Here is an 18,961-nt window from a genome sequence, read left to right on the forward strand (position 1 = left end):
TTCATATGCAATTAATACTACAATGTTCACATTAGAAAAATACCTTAAGAATAGAAATGATATGTCATCTGCAAAATAGCTAAACACAGTGCAGGCCTGTAGCCAGGGGTTTTTGGTTCCGGCGAACCCCTCTTAACCGACTGCGAACCCCCATCCCCAATACCCTCACCTCATCTCTGAAAATCCTCCAAATATGTGCCCCACAGTACAGAAGGTTATTTGTAAATTGAAAAATTCGTAAACACGTTCGTGAATAAGTCCAACTAACTTCTTCCATTGTTAGGTTTCCCTTTAGTTACTATGCGAGTGGTGAGTGTATTATTTTATCTCAATTTTTGCTATTTTATTATAATTATTTGTATCTGTATTTTCAGTTGGAATTTTTTTTTGCAAATAAAAAACATTTTAAAAAAATGTTTTTTTTTAATTTTTACTCTAATTTTTATTATACGATTTGCGAATAAGACAAGTTAACATTCAACCACATCTAGTAAAATCAAATGAATATAATTGGGTCGAAATTCCTGTAAAACCTGCCTCCAAGCCTATGCTAGCCTCTAGGCCTATGCCTAAAGTAAATGTTGTTTTGTTTTTCGAAACGAAACGAACGAAACTGCTCTGCCAGTGCGTGCGAGTTCAGACACTAGCTTGGCAGTAAATATCTAGCCTAAATATCGCGACTAATATCATTCAATTAGATTCATTTCTAAGCAATTATTACTTTAAAAATATACATAAGTGAAATACTTACATTATATACTATTAGAAACATATCATACAATTTGACATAAATTTGTACTTTTGTCAAAATCACATCATTTTAAGAACCAACTACAGTAGCACTTTAGTACGTGCTTAGTAATGCCTCATAGCGTCTGTTGGCAACGATCGATAAGCTTGAATTACCGAGGCCTAGAGTGGCCACTGACTCTGAATGTTTTATTAGATAGAGGGAGGCATTGATAAATAGTTTATCATCATTGATTTACACACAGTCAAACTCTGAGGACGAAAATAACAGTTATCAGTGGCCTAATTACAGGCACAAACTCATCAATTATAATATTATAAATATCAATGATCACCTTTCAAGTCATTATCTTAATTATAATTTTAAACTTGTATATTTCCTCTTTCCACTAACCATTATCATCGTTACAATCTTCTTCATAGTCATCTTCAGTTTTATTAATTCGCTTTTCATAATACATAATACATTTTTTTTCACGCTGCTGCTCTAGCCCGCTGCGTCACACGAGATGACTCATTCATTAGATGAAATCAAGCAGCAGTATAGTACTACACTTTGACATTTTTGTTAAAATGGAAACTCGACTATAATTTATAGGTACCACCTGTTGAATCCAAAAAACGGCTGGGAAAAGAGTCTAATGACAAATCCCAAAGCATTTCTGGTATTTATGAGTCCCGTGATATTACTATAATTCACTGTCAGATAATCATTGAATTATTATCAAAACAGTCCATTGAAGTTTTTGTTTGTAATAGGATACTTGAAGTATCTAGGCGTGATGAAGTGACCCCCAGACTTGACCTTAGCAATAACAATAAGCGAGCAGCGTTTTTTGTAAGAAATATTCTTGTTCATGTTCGCCATATTGATGTTTTTTATAAAGATTTTAATACAAAGTATTTTGATTGTTGTTGCTGATGTATGCCATCAGGCCTTTTTGAGTTCAATTTATGTCTGCTAAAAAGATGTTTGGTTTGTAATGTTGAAATAAAGACCGATATATTATTGTCTTTTAAAACTACATTTGACCATTTAAAAGATCATTTTCACAGGAAGACGTAAATGTATATTATCGTCTGGAAATTATAATTTCCAGCAATTAATATTGTCTTGTTTTATTATCATAAACGCTTAAATTTCATGAAGTTATAAAATATTAATGTCCATAACAATGTTCACGTTCTTATTGTACGTTTTATAAGATATGTTGTAGACTTGAATATGTTTGCGTCAGTTTCAATACATTATTACCTATTTTCTATATCTGTTTTATAGTTTTAAAATGTGAAGAGACTGTACTTTAAAGGTAATGAATCAATAAAATAAGTACACAGTTTCAGATTCTCGACAGAATTTATTTACAAATTTAAAACGATACGGGAAAAGGCTAGTTAACATCAGTGCTCAAACACGCTTGATGAATACAGAGAAAAGATACCGTACGACTGTCATAGGCAAATTCCGTAATACAGGATCACATGTGGTTCCTATATCACGGAAGATTGATTAAGGCTAATTTCCACAGATGAGCGGTAACGGTAATAAAAATATAGAATCTATGTTATTTCTTATGACCATTTAAACAAAACGCGTGGCGGACCGCTCAGGATGGATAGATTCTACGTGGAGGGACCAGCTACGCGGTTTCCCGCTTAAGCGTGGTTCCCACTAGCGACGCAACGCAAGGACGTAACGCAAGTGAATTGACCAATCACAAGTGATGGCTTCTAACTGTCTATAACTTCGCTTGTCATTGGTTAAAACGCTTGCGTTGCGTTTACGTCCTTGCGTTACGTTCTAGTGGGAACCAAGCTTCACCGTTACCGCTCGTCTGTATAAATCGGCCTTTTAGGTTAAGGGTCTATGATACAAGGAGATTAAACACATGTGATGTTGTATCACGGTTCCAATGATACTGGCCAAACTTAGATACAATATCAAGAATTGGCTATTTTTAATCCCACTGACGTCGGTGTTATTCCCCAGATACATTATCACATTCGGTAAATCTTTTATTTTTCCTATTTCAAGGAAATAAATAATTAAATTGTAGTAGACAAAATGTTATGAGTTCACAACCCACTTACGTTTAAGATATCGATTGAATTTTTGATTTTTCTATTTCAGTACACGATAATTGTGTTTGATTCTGGTCATGTATTATCGGTCAGTGATATGCCTCGCTGGGGAGAACAGATGACGCGCGCGTACAAATGATGTTCCACTTTCATCACCATTTGAACGCAACAATTCTTATGATAATTACAATCAATTGATTGATATTACCCAAAATCAAGTGATTTTACACTAGATCGTCGAAGACATCATGAACATAACCGGTTTACGCGCGTAGATACGGTCGGTAGCTTTTTAATGACCGCACTTGACGAAAACAGGAAGGATATATAGGCCTATAAATAGTAGAGCGTTCAATAGAGTGTTTACTTCATGTGTTCAAGTCGTCGTCCAGTTGCTTTAAATCAATTTCGATTTATCACGATAGCGATGGTTCAGATAGATAGAATCGATCAAAAATTGTGTCTCGAAACTTGAAAAAAATGCTTATAGGCCTAATATGACGTCACAAGAAGTCCTAGGTCGTCGCAAAATGGAAAGTTAGACGTACGCTTTGATAGGCTATAATACACTTAGGCCTACTTCTAAGTGAAAGTTAGACGTACCCTTTGATAGGCTATAACACACTTAGGTCTACTTGTAAATACATTTACATTAGGCCTAATTGTACAAGAGTAATTATTTAAGAAAGCGATCTTGTTCTTTCTCATTTTATACACACGATATCAGGTTTCACTATCTCTTGGGAGAAACGTTGAATAAATTGGTAATAAGTTTTACCGATTACTTATAAATAATTGATTGGATCTTCTGTCAAGTCAACATTAACATTAATCGATCAAAAATGTAATAGAATTGAAATAAATTAATATACGATAAAGTTTTAAATTAATAAAATGCCAAACTTTTAATGTTTAACATCGATCATTAGAGGCCTGTGTAATTCGTGTTTTTAATTTAGCTCAAGAGACGCTCGTGGTAACAACTTCTGGCGGCTGCTCACAGTGTGATTTACCGTATACATAATGTACATAATAAGTTGAATTTCAAAGAACTTAATTCGTAAACTAAACTTCTCGGTGATAATTAAATTCATGTTAAGACAGGATAATAACGACTCAGCGATTAAGCAAATCAAACGTTTGATGCGCGACAACTAAGCAGCTTATTCAATTAGTTTATATTCAGGCCTAAAACAATAAATTAAACATTAATATATTATTTTAATTCTTACAAAACAGTGTTTAAATTACATTTTTGTGCTCACAGTTATATTGGAAAAAATCAAGTTAATGTTGAATAGGGACCGGTCTACGTCTGACCGACAGACAGACAGACAGACTGGTGCTGGTGTGTTCAATCGGTGGTATACTGCCAGTAACGCAAAAACGCGTTACAATTACTGAACCATATAGGGTTACAAATTTGATGATTACAAACAAATATCAGTTCATTATATTCTATCTTTGAAAAGCATTTTCCAAAGACTATTATCAGGAATGTTATTTTCGTTGGCTCTCATCTCTTCATTACTGGCTAAATAATATTCGTCGCTATCATCCGCTGCTTCTTGTAATGTGTTCCATTTCGCGTCAGAGTCAACAGAATGGGGACGACCTTCAATTGCAGCTAATTTTAATAACTGTGAAGAAAAAATATTGAAATGCAATTAAACATATGTTAACTAAATCTAGTTTAATATTGTTATGACACGCTTTTTAATTAATTTATTGATTTATTTATTATTTATTTTTTTCATATTATCAATTATTAATTTGTCAAGGCAATCCCGCCACAAGATTTTCGTCTTTTTGGGATCCTGCATTCGTCCATTTTTTTTTGTTCTCTTTTGTGTCGCAAACACCACTTTTATTCACATTCATATTATCTCATATTACATAAAATCGTATTATTTAACATTTAACTTGTAAATGTCGTTACAGTTCATAAGTAACATTTTTACATATATGAATTCTGTATTACTCCTTTTTTCATTAATTTTCTTATATTTTGTTATACACTTGACAGGATCATCATTATCATCTATCCCGTTTTAAAATAGTTCACACATTTTCATTTGCATTCGTCCATTTTTAACAATAATCTCAATCTGTCGTTACTGTTTTTTTTTTTTTTACTTTTTGTCTTTAGGACGTAAATAAATGTCTTTTGAATTTAAAAATTTGAAAAAATAATTCAATAAATTCAGCGAAATACGAAGCCGGATTTCCACGAGACGAATTTATTCGCGCGAATCTAAAGTGTTCAATAATGAGCATGCGTATTAATATTTTTATCTACTTTTTATAATGCGCAAACAATCATAACTCAGGATGTTCGATTCGCGCGAACATATTCGGTAATGGAAAAGAGGCTTAAGCTTGGTTCACATTAAAAATGCAAGGACGTAAGCGCAATACAAGCGAGTTGACCCGATGACTCTTGGTAATTTCCAATGATCGCGTCGTGATTGGTCAAAATATTTATACATTGGGCTTACGTACGTCATTGCGTTGCGTCAAAGTGTCAACCAAGATTTAGATTAGAACGGCGCGTCTCGTACATGTGTCAGCTATGTTTTTTTGTGGTATCTGGACATTGTGTGGGTACCAATTGTTTCAACACCCTACTAGGCCTAGGCCAATATACTTACATCACGAATCGTTTGTTTCCATTCTATTTGAAGGGTAACTGCAGGATCATCATCGGTATTCACTTTTAAAAATGCTTTGAGTCCTGGCGCACCATTCTTTAAAAAAATACAACTCGATTAATACTGGGTGTTGGAGACAAGTGGTTATGTAACTGAAGTTAAACCGGGAAAAATTCTTTTTGCACGTGACCCCTTGACCCAATGGCCTGTTACACGCCGGGCTGTTTGTGGAGGGGAGGCGTGGCGGGCAAACAACATTGGTGTTTTTCTAAATCTTGATTTTGGATTAATTCACATACGTTTATAAAATTAATATTGTTAAAAAGGAGTACCTAAGAGTAATCCTCATAAGGGAGGGGAAGTGCCTTTTTTAAGAAAAAAAGAAGGAACCCTGTAAAAATCATGGCTACGGGCATAACATACACGTTGGTCTCTTGACCAAGTGTCAATGGTACCAAGTAAACTTCAAGATTAACAGTAGGCCTACATGGATTAATGAATAGATAAATATTCATTAATCCAGCCTAAAGCCGATTTTCCACTAGGCGAATTTGTTCGCTCGAATCGAACGCGCCAGCTTGTACGCATGTGTATTCATGTTTACGTCTTCCAAATCCTTCTCTACGCATGCGTATTAGCTGACGCCTTCGATTCGCGCGAACAAATTCGCCTAGTGGAAAATCGGCTTAAATAATAAAATAATAATAATAAACTGGGTGAAACGAGTCAATGTGTAGGCCTACAATGAGTCACCCACAGTAATTGAAGAATAACTTACATATTGGAATTGATCGGTGCTATCTCGGTTGAATATACCTTTTCGAGTTTGTCTAGAATAGCATGTTCCTTTTTTATAACAAGGCAGACTCGTTAGATCTACAGTAGTTAAAAACAAAAACAATCATGACAGATGGAGGTCGTTTTATTTGTTTGCTTTAGCATTTAAAAAATAATTTAATATGTCATTACAAAATTATGGTTAACGATGCAGTTATTTAGGCATATCGTCTTTGAGTAAACTTCTTAAACTTTTATTGTGAGTGTAGTATCAAAGAATATAAGAAAAATCATGAAAAAGGGATGTAATATAGAATACAAGATGAATTTACAAGATTTAAAATGTTACTGATGAAGTTGATCAAATTAACAAAAATGTGATTGAAAATAATATGATTTTATGGTGGTGACGTGAAAGATGATTTTAATGTGAATAAAAGTGGTGTTTACGCCACAAAAAGAGAAACCACAAAATTATGTCACGCACCACCAACTAAACTTCAGACTTTATTCGCGTACACTAAAGATCTTGATTTAGTTAGGCGCTGTTAACCAAATTAAAGTGTAATGTATTAATTAAATCAAGTTTTTTTTCCGATGAGTATATTTCTAATACATCGTTAACATCTCCATTACCCTACACTCTCATTGATTAAGTAATTACATTAAGTAACGTATATTAATTACCATTTTCTTTACAATTCAAATTATTTGTTTACATATATATTGATACAATGGTGAAATTTGCATCTTTGCCTCTAGGGCTTTAATTGTACGTTCGGGTCAATATGCTTTTGTAAGAATCAATCTCTAAAGCAGGTAATGATTTTTAAACCATGAATTCGCGGTTCGAATCCAGTTACATGATGTGATCGACCATCCTGTGTTTAGACTGGAACTGAAATACACTTCTAGTATCATGTGTTTTTTCTCCCTTTTTTTTCAATAGACAAAAGCTCTGTCTACGCTATCAAACTAGTTTGACAAAAAAAAGTTTGATGTGCCCTAATATGGTGATAGTGTTAGTCCCAAAATTAGTAGTTATATGACATCATCATGTCCATATATGGGCACATCACATTTTTTTGTCACATAACGTTTGATAATGTAGATATAGCTTAATAACTTGATTGTATCTTCGACCGGTAATATGCATTTTATTCTCCGGCGGTGACACCACCGCACCACAAATACAACGTGACGCGCCGGGTTACCTTATTTTTGTCGGTGACGTAAATACGTATACGATGTGTTTGATTTTCTAAAGTCTACGAAAATTAACGTTAATCTATGTCCATATCAATTCACACTCCAATATTCTACAAAGAGCTTAATCTATAGATTCGGATATCACTACCTTAAATTAGTAATTCAAGAATCGTATAGGAAAACGTCTTAATTAACAGAACTGCAATTTAGCACACATTTAAGCGATCAAATGTTTGGAAGCATTTGCCTTAACTTCATATCTAGAAGATTACATCCCGACAAATCGAAAAGGTGCCGCTAAACCCGTTATATCCCCACCTGGATTTTAACAATAGCTTCCGTAATCTGGACTGCAAGTGTCTTGAATTGGGTAAATTTAGATAAATCGTATCATTAAAAAAAATTAGAAAATCAAGGGTTAATCTAAAAACCACTTACGCCTACTCTAACGGCGGACGGTACTGGATAATACTGAGAAAAATACTTACATTTTAGTCGACATGATTTATTTTCATTTTAACATTCATTTAACTACTATCCTTCTTTTTATTCTAATTTCTTTCTATCCTCATCTCTCCTTTCTCACCTCCTCTCTCATATTTCATTCCGCATCATTTTATTTCACGTTTTTCATAATCTATAGACCTCCCTTATCATGTCATATGTTACAATATTTGAAATTGAAATATATATTTATTTATACTGGGTAACCTCTTCAGTCAAAGACTGGTCTCCCAGAGCGCCCAGTTGGTGATCAGTGGCTGTGATGTACTAATACACCGGGGTAACCCCCTACTCGTCTCGAAAGATGTACTAGGTTCTTTAAAGTGCACACGAGCTAGATGTGTACACTGGACCTACGGTTTATAGTCCTTATCCGAGAAGACTCGTTCTACCACCAGAACCATGGAGTGAGTGAGCCTCGAACCCATGCCGATGTTATGGCTACGTAATTACGGTTCCAATGTCTTAACCGCTCGGCCACTCACTCACTAAGGGGACACCTTAGTGAGCCAACAGTGTTGGTCCTCTAGCCTAATAATATATAGGGTTTGGTTCGGTAAAATTGGTTTGGTTGAATGTTTTAAAACACATACACAAATATTTCCCCTTTTTCAGTTTACGAGAAGTACAGGCCTGAGGCGTGTTAAAGTAGACCCCCTCCTTTGTGTCACTCTTGTTCGGGAAGACACCCCTATATTAAGGAGGAAAATTTCCTGCAAATAATATTAAAGCCTACATTTAGACTTTTAAGCGCATACAAAAAGCCTCTATGCGCTTCACATAAAAATAAAAGTAATCCATGAAATAAATAAAAAAGACTGAGCAATTAAAAATATATGTATCTCAACTCAATTAATATAGTTTATCGAGGTTGAAAATAGGCCTATTTGTTGAAATGTGAGTTTTTAAAAGCTGTTTAAATATGGTGGTTGTGTTAGCCTGTTTTATGTCGAATAATTCCAAAGGGTTATGAGGGAATGAGGAGCAACGATTTAACACTATACGGCAAACCCTTACTCAGGGGACACCTCTATTGGGACAGTATGTTTGGACCCGGCCGTGTTCAGCACAAATTTGAGTCTAACCACATATGAGTGTATTGTATATTATTGCCGTGTGTATTGGTAATATTACGAGTGAAAGTTAGTAGTGGTGATGGAAATATATAAATGAAGTCAAATGGTCAATTAATAATATCGTAGAGGCCTATCATTAGTATGTCATGACGTTCAGGTTTTTAATCAAACCTACATATCAAACGTATAGGCGCAATCAATCACGTGGGTGCAATTAAGAAAAAACTTATCTAGTTTCATAAATTATTTGTCAAATCTTTTAAATTTTATCGTTAAAATTTATAAATGTTCTTGTTTTTCAAACAGAAAATAAGGCGACGTGTACTTAATTGCTATATTCAAGGAAAAATTGCAATGTATTTCTAGATCAATATTCAACTAGTACCCTGACGCATTTAAATGCACTTACATCCTGACGCGTGTATAGATGCTTTTAGATAAAGTATCCTGACGCGTTTCCATAAACGCATTTAGATCTAGTACCTTGACGCGTTTCCATAAACGCATTTAGATCAAGTACCTTGACGCGTTACTTATAGACGCTTTTAGATAAAGTATCTTGACGCGTTGCCATAAACGCATTTAGATCAAGTATCTTGACGCGTTTACTTATAGACGCTTTTAGATCAAGTACCTTGACGCGTTACTTATAGACGCTTTTAGATAAAGTACCTTGACGCGTTACTTATAGACGCTTTTAGATAAAGTATCCTGACGCGTCTCCATAAACGCATTTAGATCATGTACCTTAACGCGTTACTTATAGACGCTTTTAGATAAAGTATCTCGACGCGTTTCCATAAACGCATTTAGATCAAGTACCTTGATGCGACATTAAACGTATTTATTATTAGTAAATAATAAAATAATTGCAATTGTATTGAATGTACGCTTTTATATCAGCGGCACACTTCGACATGAAGGTGCGTCAAACCGAGTCGTATGTACTTATTAGATAAGGTACGGTATCGTGAATTTTCATATGTTTTGAATGGATTTTTATAAGCGACAAATTACGAATCACAACATATAGACCTATAATTAAAGAAGGATATAGTACTTTTTATATAGTACTATTTTTGCTATTTTACAGTATGTAGGCTGGTGATCCACATTTAAAATCATTGTGATACTGGAAGTGTCATAACAGAAAAGAATAAATATACAGAAATAAGGCCTAACAGTAAATGTAAATTAGGTTAGAAGCAAGAAAAGGATAAAAAAATTTGCTTTATTGCATAAATTAAAAGTTTAAAACATTTTTGAAATTGTATAATATACATTCGTTTATATATATTGTTTACATAAAATATATACTTTAAACAAAAATTAGAAATACTTACTAAGTGCACCCGTGACGCTGTTTACAACAAAAAGAAAAGTAAGCATATGGTAAACAATTACCACCCATTTCGTCTCCATCTTGAACACCTATTTTTCGATAAACTTACTTTTCGTCAAGAGAGAGATACGGATGCCTTCGTGCCGTATTTTGAATAAGACTGACTGACGTAGCCTACAGCAGCGATTTTATACGCTCTCTTGAAACCGCTGAATATAACGCATTTGAACCAACAACGACCGGAAGATGTCGCGTACTGAAGAATCCGGCGGCGATGCCCAACCAACTTTTGGTTTGTTGTTAAATTTAAATTAAGTGTAATACAGTACTTGATGATTAAAAGAGTCAATTCCGTACGGATTTGTGACTTTCTAATTACTACTAAAATAATGATGATGTGTCCGGTCGTTCGTTCTTTAATAATGAATGAGACAATTCACTTGTATACTTTATACGCGTTTTTTAATTTTCATAATTCCATGTTGCCGTTAGCGAATTGGTGTTTATATAATTTTGAGTAAATTTACAAATAGTACTGAGCGTTTATGAATTTACTACAGGCCACGAGAGAGGTTTACGTCTTCATAATGATATACATGCCTACCATTTTTTTAAACGACGAATATAAGTTGTTTTTATTATGATAATTTGAAATAATAGATAGAGATACAGATACAAATTAATTTATTGTCCAATATAAATGAAAATTACAGTGCTCATAAATTATCTTGGCTTGCCTAAAATAAATATAAGGGAAAAAACAAAACAAAAACTATCTAACAAATCTGTTTTTATAATGCCTTATCCCAGCTGTGTAGAACGAGTGAATGAATAATTGTTGAGCTTTCAGATGATATATAGTATTTATTTTCAAATATATAAAGAGTCGCTATATCCAATCGGGTTTGAACTATACCATGAAAGCCCAGTGATCTAATTTTTAGTACATCTGCATATCAAGCAGAAGGTCCGGGTTCGAATCTCGTTGCCTTTTTTTAAATATTACATATTTCCTCATCTTATCGTTTCAAATTATTTAATTAAATTTTAGTATATCACCGGGCGGTTTAGAATTTATGAGCTATGCCTAGTGTGTTTATATATGCCTGTTACTTATATAATGACTTAAAGACCATAGACATCATCTTGTTTTTTTCTATGTTTTAATTGTTAATTGACTACCAAATAATATTCAAATATCCTTATTTTTCCGTTTTGAAATTTGCTGCATAGGGCACTTGGTCGAATTTCATACTAAATCGAGTTCGGTAAAATAAATACTTCAGTGCATGTACTCCGTCATTTTAACATTCATAACGCCCTCGAGTAAAAATCCACACTCAATCAAGACGATATCAATATCCTGTTTAATTAATATCTCAATAACCAGGTAGATAATAAACCAGATTAAATATGTACAATAAATTATTTAATATACAATGTCATATTTGTTTCAACTTTAATCTTGCAATCACCTATGATCTATTTCTGCGCGATCGTTTTAAGGTACGGTTCCCACTAGAGAAAGTACGGTAAGACAAGGACGTAAAGCTCTGTCTACACTATCAAACGAGTTTGACAAAAAAGCGTGATGTGCCCAAATATGGTAGTGATAATGTCTAAATATGGTAGTGGTATGACATCATCATGTCCATATATGGGTACATCATATTTTTTTGTCACATAAAGTTTGATAGTGTAGACAAGGCTCAATCAACGACAGTCATTTGACCAAACACATGCGATGGATTATTTGAACTATCGCTTATCATTGGTCAACTCGCATAAGTTGCGCGTACGCCGTCATTGGGTTAGGCGTCCTAGTGGCCAACCAAGCATGAAGATCATACTAAGCCCCCGGATTCCGGTCCGGTGGCCGGAAAAATGTGAGTTACGTTTCCAAGCACTGCGTTCACATACGCACGTTTTCCACGACGGTGGAATACATATTATCGAACGTTTTTAAAGAAAAAGTACTTTACTGCTACTGAAATTTACCATTTTGTAACGAACTTTATTTCTCGTAAATTGATAATTTAGAACGTCTTCATAATAATGATAATGAATTCAAACACCCGAGGTGGTTTAGAATTCTGAGTTGGTGAAATTAAACGGTAGACGGGAAATTGATAATCCTATCACGTAAATGTGTACGTTATAATTATAGGAGAAGCGATATAATTCAGTTTGGAGTTTCGTTACAATGGGTATAGTTTAACCAGTGTAGTGAAAATATCCCCAGTACAATTATGTGTACATCAAGACTGGATCTGTTCTATATAGCGAATACAGTAAACTTCTGATTAGTTGCACAATTTTTCGCGTCACAAATAGTAGATGATATATTAGTAGATAAAATATTAATAACGCATGCGCATTAGTCAACGTTTTCGATTCGCGCGAATAGATGCGTGATAATAGAAACGATTGATTGATTGATTGATTGAGTATTCTTTATTTTTCAAACAAAACAAAATTCATAAAAGATATTAAAAGAAGAAGAAAATAAATTACAATAAAGTGTGAAAACAGGATAATCACAAGCAAGCAAAGCTTTTAATCTGTGGCACCCTCACTTAAAATATAAATTTATAAATACATTACAAAAATGTTTTCATGTAGTAAATAAATTATTAAGGCATTTGTGTTTTGACCTATATAGGCTAAACACCTGCGTAAGTTCTTTCCTTTAATCAATGGGAAGTTTTTGAAGGAATACTGTCGCTTTCAATTAGGCCTATATTTGTTTAAATCGAAAATCAATGCTTCATGGAAACCACTGTTATGCAAATTTACTTAAAAATTTCTAGATTAACATACATTCTTAGAAAAACAAACACTTAATAAAGTGAAGATTGTCACTGGTCATTTGTACTATTTTCACACTAATATTACATGACAACCTAGTGTACTCTAATCATCGTTTTTCACGCATTGTTGCAGAAATGTACCCCTATGTATAGTCTGGGTTCTAGGACGAAGTGTGTTTACTTAATATTAATAAAAAGATAAATATTTTGGCATATATGGCGTTTCATACGTATATTACTTTGGCTGGTATTTTCAGACAAAAATCGACTAACATAAAAAAGATAATAACTTTAGGCCTCTGTATCTGAATAGAAATGCGAACGAGGGTAGAAAGAGACCAAAATAACGGTACGGATGACATTCTATACAAGATACACATAATGAGGACTAGTTAGGCTACGTTCATCATGATGTATTTAATCAGTGTAGTTAACAGACTTCATGACTCCACGCTACATTACAAAATGATAGGTTTATAATTGTACACACGTATGAAGGAGGATGAAACAGTAATATGTTAATAAAACGATAAGAAAGAGACAGATCTCCACTTTGATTGAATTCTGATAAATGACTAGAATTTTAGATCAACAGCCTGTGCGATGACATTTTATGGATATTATAAAAACATTTTGATTGCACTTTTCTTAATCATCGTATATAAATCGTCATTTAAATCATTGTAATGCCGTGGCATACTCTTTATCATTGTAGGCCAACATAACATTTTAAAGGAAATATAAGTCGATAGTTTTGAACGAAGACACTGTATCAAGAAAACTCCCTAACACTTTAAAAAACGAAATACGTTCTTGTAGCATGACTTTTTTCCCCCATAAATCTTACTTATCCATGACGTGTTTAATGATCATCGTCATAGTTATCGTCATCTTTTTTTCTCCATCATCAGAATCTGCCTCATCAGTGATGAAAGATCGGGTTTTTTTTTAACCCGAACCAACGATAGTCTGACCATCGCAGTTGTCATAGTGACGATATAAAGGTGTGTTTCCCACTAGAACGTAAGATAGCGCAAGAACGTAAGCGCAATGCAAGTTATTTTATCACCGTAAGCGATGCTGCGATAGATTATTTGAATTGTTGCTTGCCTTTGATCAATTCGCTTGTTCAAGTCAATCATCTTCAACGTATGTAGTGTTCTCTCGTTGAGGGGGTACGACAACATGTATTCAAAACTCCAAATCCACCTCTCCCTGCAGTTGTAGCCTATATATTTAAACTCTTGCAAAAGAGACTAAACGCCAGCAAATTGCTCCTAAGACTTGTAATTCCGCATATAAATAAGTATGTTTAATGGTTTAGCATTGCTTATACTACGGAAGCTTCTATGTGTCATTAACTTGTGGATGGCACTTAGAGGCTTCCGTAGTAGATAATATCAAATTAGGCAACATAATGTGCAATTAAATTCCTTGTTCCTGTTGTTGATGTAGTTTTTCATCATCATATGCTGTATAGTTACCTGGTTCAGTGCTGGATACGTACTTTTACTTGTATTTATTTTATCAAAAATCCTCTCTTATTTGAAAATGATTATAATGTTCGTGTGATATAGTGTCGAAATCAAAGAATATAGCAAAATGTATAACAGATATTATACTTGAAACCGTCACCCCCAAAAACATGAAATCTTTGAATAGATTATTTTTTAGTTTTAATCAAGTTAATCACTTCCGTAAAAAAAAAACTTACAGTACTTATAAAATGACAAAAATAACCGGCTAAATTTAACCAAAAGCCCAATTTTACTATTTTTTGCTTTAAATTACAGTTTTTTAGGTAAATAAATTTTTTTAATTATTATTATATTACTAATAACTATTAGGTGACATTAAAATGGCGTATTAAAAAAATGTAGACATTTTGAAATTATTATTCGATAAATTGAAATTATACTAAAGTGACAGGAACAGGCTTTCGTAGAAGTGCGTTTTCATAAGTAAGCAGTAAAGACCTCAAACTCATATCAAGGAGCTAATTAACAACTCGCTGCTCATAATAATATGTAGACATAGTTGTAATAAAGAACGTGAAGAAAAATATTCTTATTTATTTTATAATGATTTTGTTTTATTCTGTAGGATAAAAAAATAATTATATTCGATTAACTTCAATTGAAGAAAATGTTACAGGTTTTCGCCTCTCACCTCTCTTAATTGAAGTGAATATCGTAACTGTAAAGAAAACAATTCACAGCGCCATCCGTTTCAATGGCTATTGAGTAATCTGGGTGGGGTAAAGTGAACAGAGAAGCTTCATTTGAAATTTAAAGGGACACAATACATTAATCAATAAAGTCACAGACAAACGTATTTACAACTCGCATCACAGGTAATATTCAATAGAAATGGAAACAATACGCATTGCTCACTGAACCAATCAAAACTGCTGTCATTTAATACAACCTTTATGAAACATAATATATGATTGGATAGATGCTTCAAACCTGATCGATTCCCTTCACGTCAGCGTCTGTAGGAAACAGAGATATTTTGTTGGTTCCAATGATATTATTATCGTTCGTATGTTATTATAGTTTTCATAAGTCAGCATGTTTTATTTATGATTATTCGTGTTTTAAGACCGAAGTCTTGTGTTAATATAACAACCAGACGTGATATTGTGTTTTCGCTCGGCTTTGAAATGTTTGCGAAAGACACTTAGCAACAGTGATTAACAATTAAAGCGTATACTTACATTCATTGCTGGAATTTTTCTTTTTATGGTGGTCAACTAAGAATATTACAGAAGAACACAGGACTATTTTAAAAAACAAAATGTCTCCCACCAAGATACATTTACTTTCATTACAGAGGACTTTTATAATCTGTTTGTGTATTCTAAATCGTGGTTGGATGGTATGGGGCACAGGCGGTAAGTATATAGGATTCCCAGTATATAGACCTAATAGGCTGTATTGTTTGGGTGTTCTATTGTTTGAAGGTTTGCATGGCGAAATCAATTGTTGATATAAGTTTGCGTACACCACGTATATTAGTTCTGAAAATATATATTCTATATATATATATATATATATATAGACCTACAAAATAAAATACACTGCATATTAATTTTGCTGTTTAAGTTTTACTATTTAAAATAAAAACGAAATATTGCTGAGGGTCCGAAATGATCAGCAAATGCTGAATAGATCACCCTCATTAAATATGGTTAAAATAAAAAATATAATAAAAATTATAATGTAACACCTCCAAACTCTCTAATATCGGACAGGATGTAGAACATGATCCATCCCACGTTTATTTTGGGTTTAAATGGAGGATCCTTTTAATAGCAAAATTAGTACTCCGATCAAAACACAATTTCATTATACAATATTGTATTTCTCAATGATTATTATGTAGGGCCTACTATAATTTCTTCACCGTTAGTTTTAATTCCTCCTCTATAGGCCTATGCATAGACTGCTTTACATGAAAAACGATGAACATACATTTGGGGGAATTATAAAACTAATAAATCGATTATTTGTTTTAAAATACTGTACACCAACTTAATTAGCTTATATTATAATGTAAACACAAAGAAGAGTGAAATTACCCTCTTCCCTGGTAAAATATAACACAATTTAAACAACATGTAAACATTATTTACAATCAAAATGAAAACTAACTCTCTTCCCTAAGAATTACTTAAAAAAATAATAAATAAATATATCAGTGTTTCTTTTGTCAATTATTTTCTTTCTATTTTTGTCCTGTCATTAATATACTTTTAACTTCAGTAAACTTATTTAAGAATTCACGCATGAGGCTTAGACTTGAATGACACGGACATAACACAGGCGTAGTTGGGTGTGGTAGATTACTGTACTTTAATTAGGGCCTTTAGTAAAATTCAATAGTTCATTAGTGCGTTAATTTGTATTTTTAGGTGACAAATGCGTGGGGTTGATTTTGCATATCTAATTTAACTTGTCATGAAATAATTTTAATATTTCACAAAACCACGTTACGCGCGCGTTGGCCACATGAAGTGTACCATGATGCCAAATAAGGAACTGGCCGGAATTATTTGATAAAACTAAAAGAGAGGAATTTTAAAACGACAAAGTTTACAAAAAACATCATTTTACAAAAATGTAACACGAAATGGTTTACAGTGAAGATTGAGAACAGAGAGAAATTGAAGTGAAATAAAGGAATAATGACGATATTAATAATTATGACATTATAGGTATATTGATTAATAATATTGTCATGATAATTAATTTATTATTCATTTTCCTATTACTTGTACATTATAATGTATATTAGCAATGACATAATACAATGTAATAAATAATATTGTACAGTATGATATGTATTTGTGTTATTCTATTTCTTGAAATAGAATAATCACATTGAGTATTCGTGTTGGTGTTTTAAAAGCCGCTGTAAAATACCTATACAAATCAATGATTTTATTATAGTGTGTCAACAAGTTGCATTCTTATGCTAATGACTGTTTCCCATCCACGGCTTACCAATCAATATCTAATTTCATAAATGCGCTCCGTGTGTGTGAATCATTATATAGGCACAATACACACTGTGTATAATATGCAAACCTAGAAGACTATATAATCATTCTAAAACCTTTCTTAATTTACATAATAATACAAACAAGGTTTATGACATAGAATTATAGAGTTTCACAATTATTAGCAATGAAGCGCCATGTGGGCCTAATATTATGAAATATATTTTTACTAGTTGCTATAATATGGCTTCAAATTGTCGAAATTTTCAATTTTGTTGAAACTATGCTAAATAGCCTACAATGCAAAATGGATCTGATCAGTCGGGCAGCAAAGTGGTTGACCTCGCGAATTATTACCAAATCAAAATTTGAATTGCCGCCATCTTGGAATCGCGATAAAGCAAGTAGTGCGGAATTACAAAATGCAGCAAAAAAAAATGTCAATAACATTTAAATAGCATATTCATACAATTAAATTTATATTAATAAAATTCAACTAAGGATTTTACGAAAGATAGGCTACTTAAGAAATACTGCCGAGATCGGTTCCCCCACACGGCGTAGGGTACCGCAGTGCTAAAGGGCCTAGGTAGGAAAAAATCTGATTTTACCTGTTAAACATGCTTGAACCAAGGCCATTTTAATATATATTATCCAGATTATATATCAAAACAAACTGATAAAAGGATTTGTTGATTTGCTTCTGATGAGAAAAGTGCCGGATTCATTTCGCTGACGGCGAATGAATACAGGAATTTTCGCCATTTTCTAGCACTAGCCTTGGGTACCCAGACAGCTGATAACGATTATATTCGATTGTCCAGACGTCTCTGCTACTGGTGCTCAATACTACAGTATGTATTACTATGGACCTATAGGTCCATGGTATTACTGTACATATAGTACTGTATGTTTAGTTTTTGCTTTCTTTATGGCAAAATAAATATTTAATTTTTATTATTGCTTATTTTGCTTTAACTTTATCCAAGAAGAAGTAAATATTATTATATATATGCATATTACAGTCAAGTTGCAACTGCCACGAATCCACTCCACTTTGGTTACTAACTAAATAATTAATAGTATAACATCATAACTAACAAACAAATTAACAAGTTAATAAATTAACCACCATTAAATAATTTTATTTACAAAAAAGTATTTTACATACAGTATAACAACATGTAATATCATTTACATCGAAGTAAAATATGCCTATAAAACTATCTTGCTCAGGCTAAAATATCAAGTTATAT

General features: G+C 33.0%; 3 protein-coding genes across 19 annotated transcripts in view; 1 reads left to right on the forward strand and 2 right to left on the reverse strand.

Annotated features, from left to right (window-relative positions):
* Window positions 1–856, reverse strand: part of LOC140058982 (delphilin-like) — a 28,777-nt gene extending 27,921 nt beyond the window's left edge. For all 10 annotated transcript variants that reach the window (XM_072104840.1, XM_072104825.1, XM_072104802.1 and 7 more), the window contains exon 1: window positions 752–856. The gene's annotated coding sequence lies outside the window, so the exon portion shown is untranslated. The remainder of the gene's footprint in view (window positions 1–751) is intronic.
* A 1,246-nt stretch (window positions 857–2,102) lies between these two features.
* On the reverse strand, window positions 2,103–18,469 carry LOC140059088 (uncharacterized). 2 transcript variants are annotated; one of them, XM_072104934.1, is made up of 4 exons: window positions 18,317–18,469; window positions 6,262–6,359; window positions 5,484–5,579; window positions 2,103–4,472 (listed from the first exon to the last, which is right to left on the reverse strand). In XM_072104934.1, exons 1-4 carry the CDS (start codon window positions 18,342–18,344, stop codon window positions 4,284–4,286), a joined length of 411 nt encoding a protein of 136 aa, XP_071961035.1. In that variant the 5' UTR covers window positions 18,345–18,469; the 3' UTR covers window positions 2,103–4,283. The 2 variants fall into 2 exon arrangements, with proteins under 2 accessions (XP_071961035.1, XP_071961028.1); XM_072104927.1 differs by lacking the exon at window positions 18,317–18,469 and adding an exon at window positions 10,393–10,783.
* LOC140059048 (uncharacterized) overlaps window positions 15,715–18,961 on the forward strand; it is a 58,847-nt gene continuing 55,600 nt past the window's right edge. For 3 of the 7 annotated variants that reach the window (XM_072104875.1, XM_072104906.1, XM_072104893.1), the window contains exon 1: window positions 15,718–16,097. In XM_072104875.1, the coding sequence (XP_071960976.1) occupies window positions 16,001–16,097 (97 nt within the window). In that variant the 5' untranslated portion in view covers window positions 15,718–16,000. Of the gene's footprint in view, window positions 16,098–18,961 lie in introns of all 7 variants that reach the window. The other 4 variants (XM_072104867.1, XM_072104883.1, XM_072104899.1 and 1 more) reach the window with 2 other exon arrangements.

This window comes from Antedon mediterranea, chromosome 1 (assembly GCF_964355755.1).
Source record: "Antedon mediterranea chromosome 1, ecAntMedi1.1, whole genome shotgun sequence".
In the NCBI taxonomy this organism is placed as follows: domain Eukaryota; kingdom Metazoa; phylum Echinodermata; class Crinoidea; order Comatulida; family Antedonidae; genus Antedon; species Antedon mediterranea.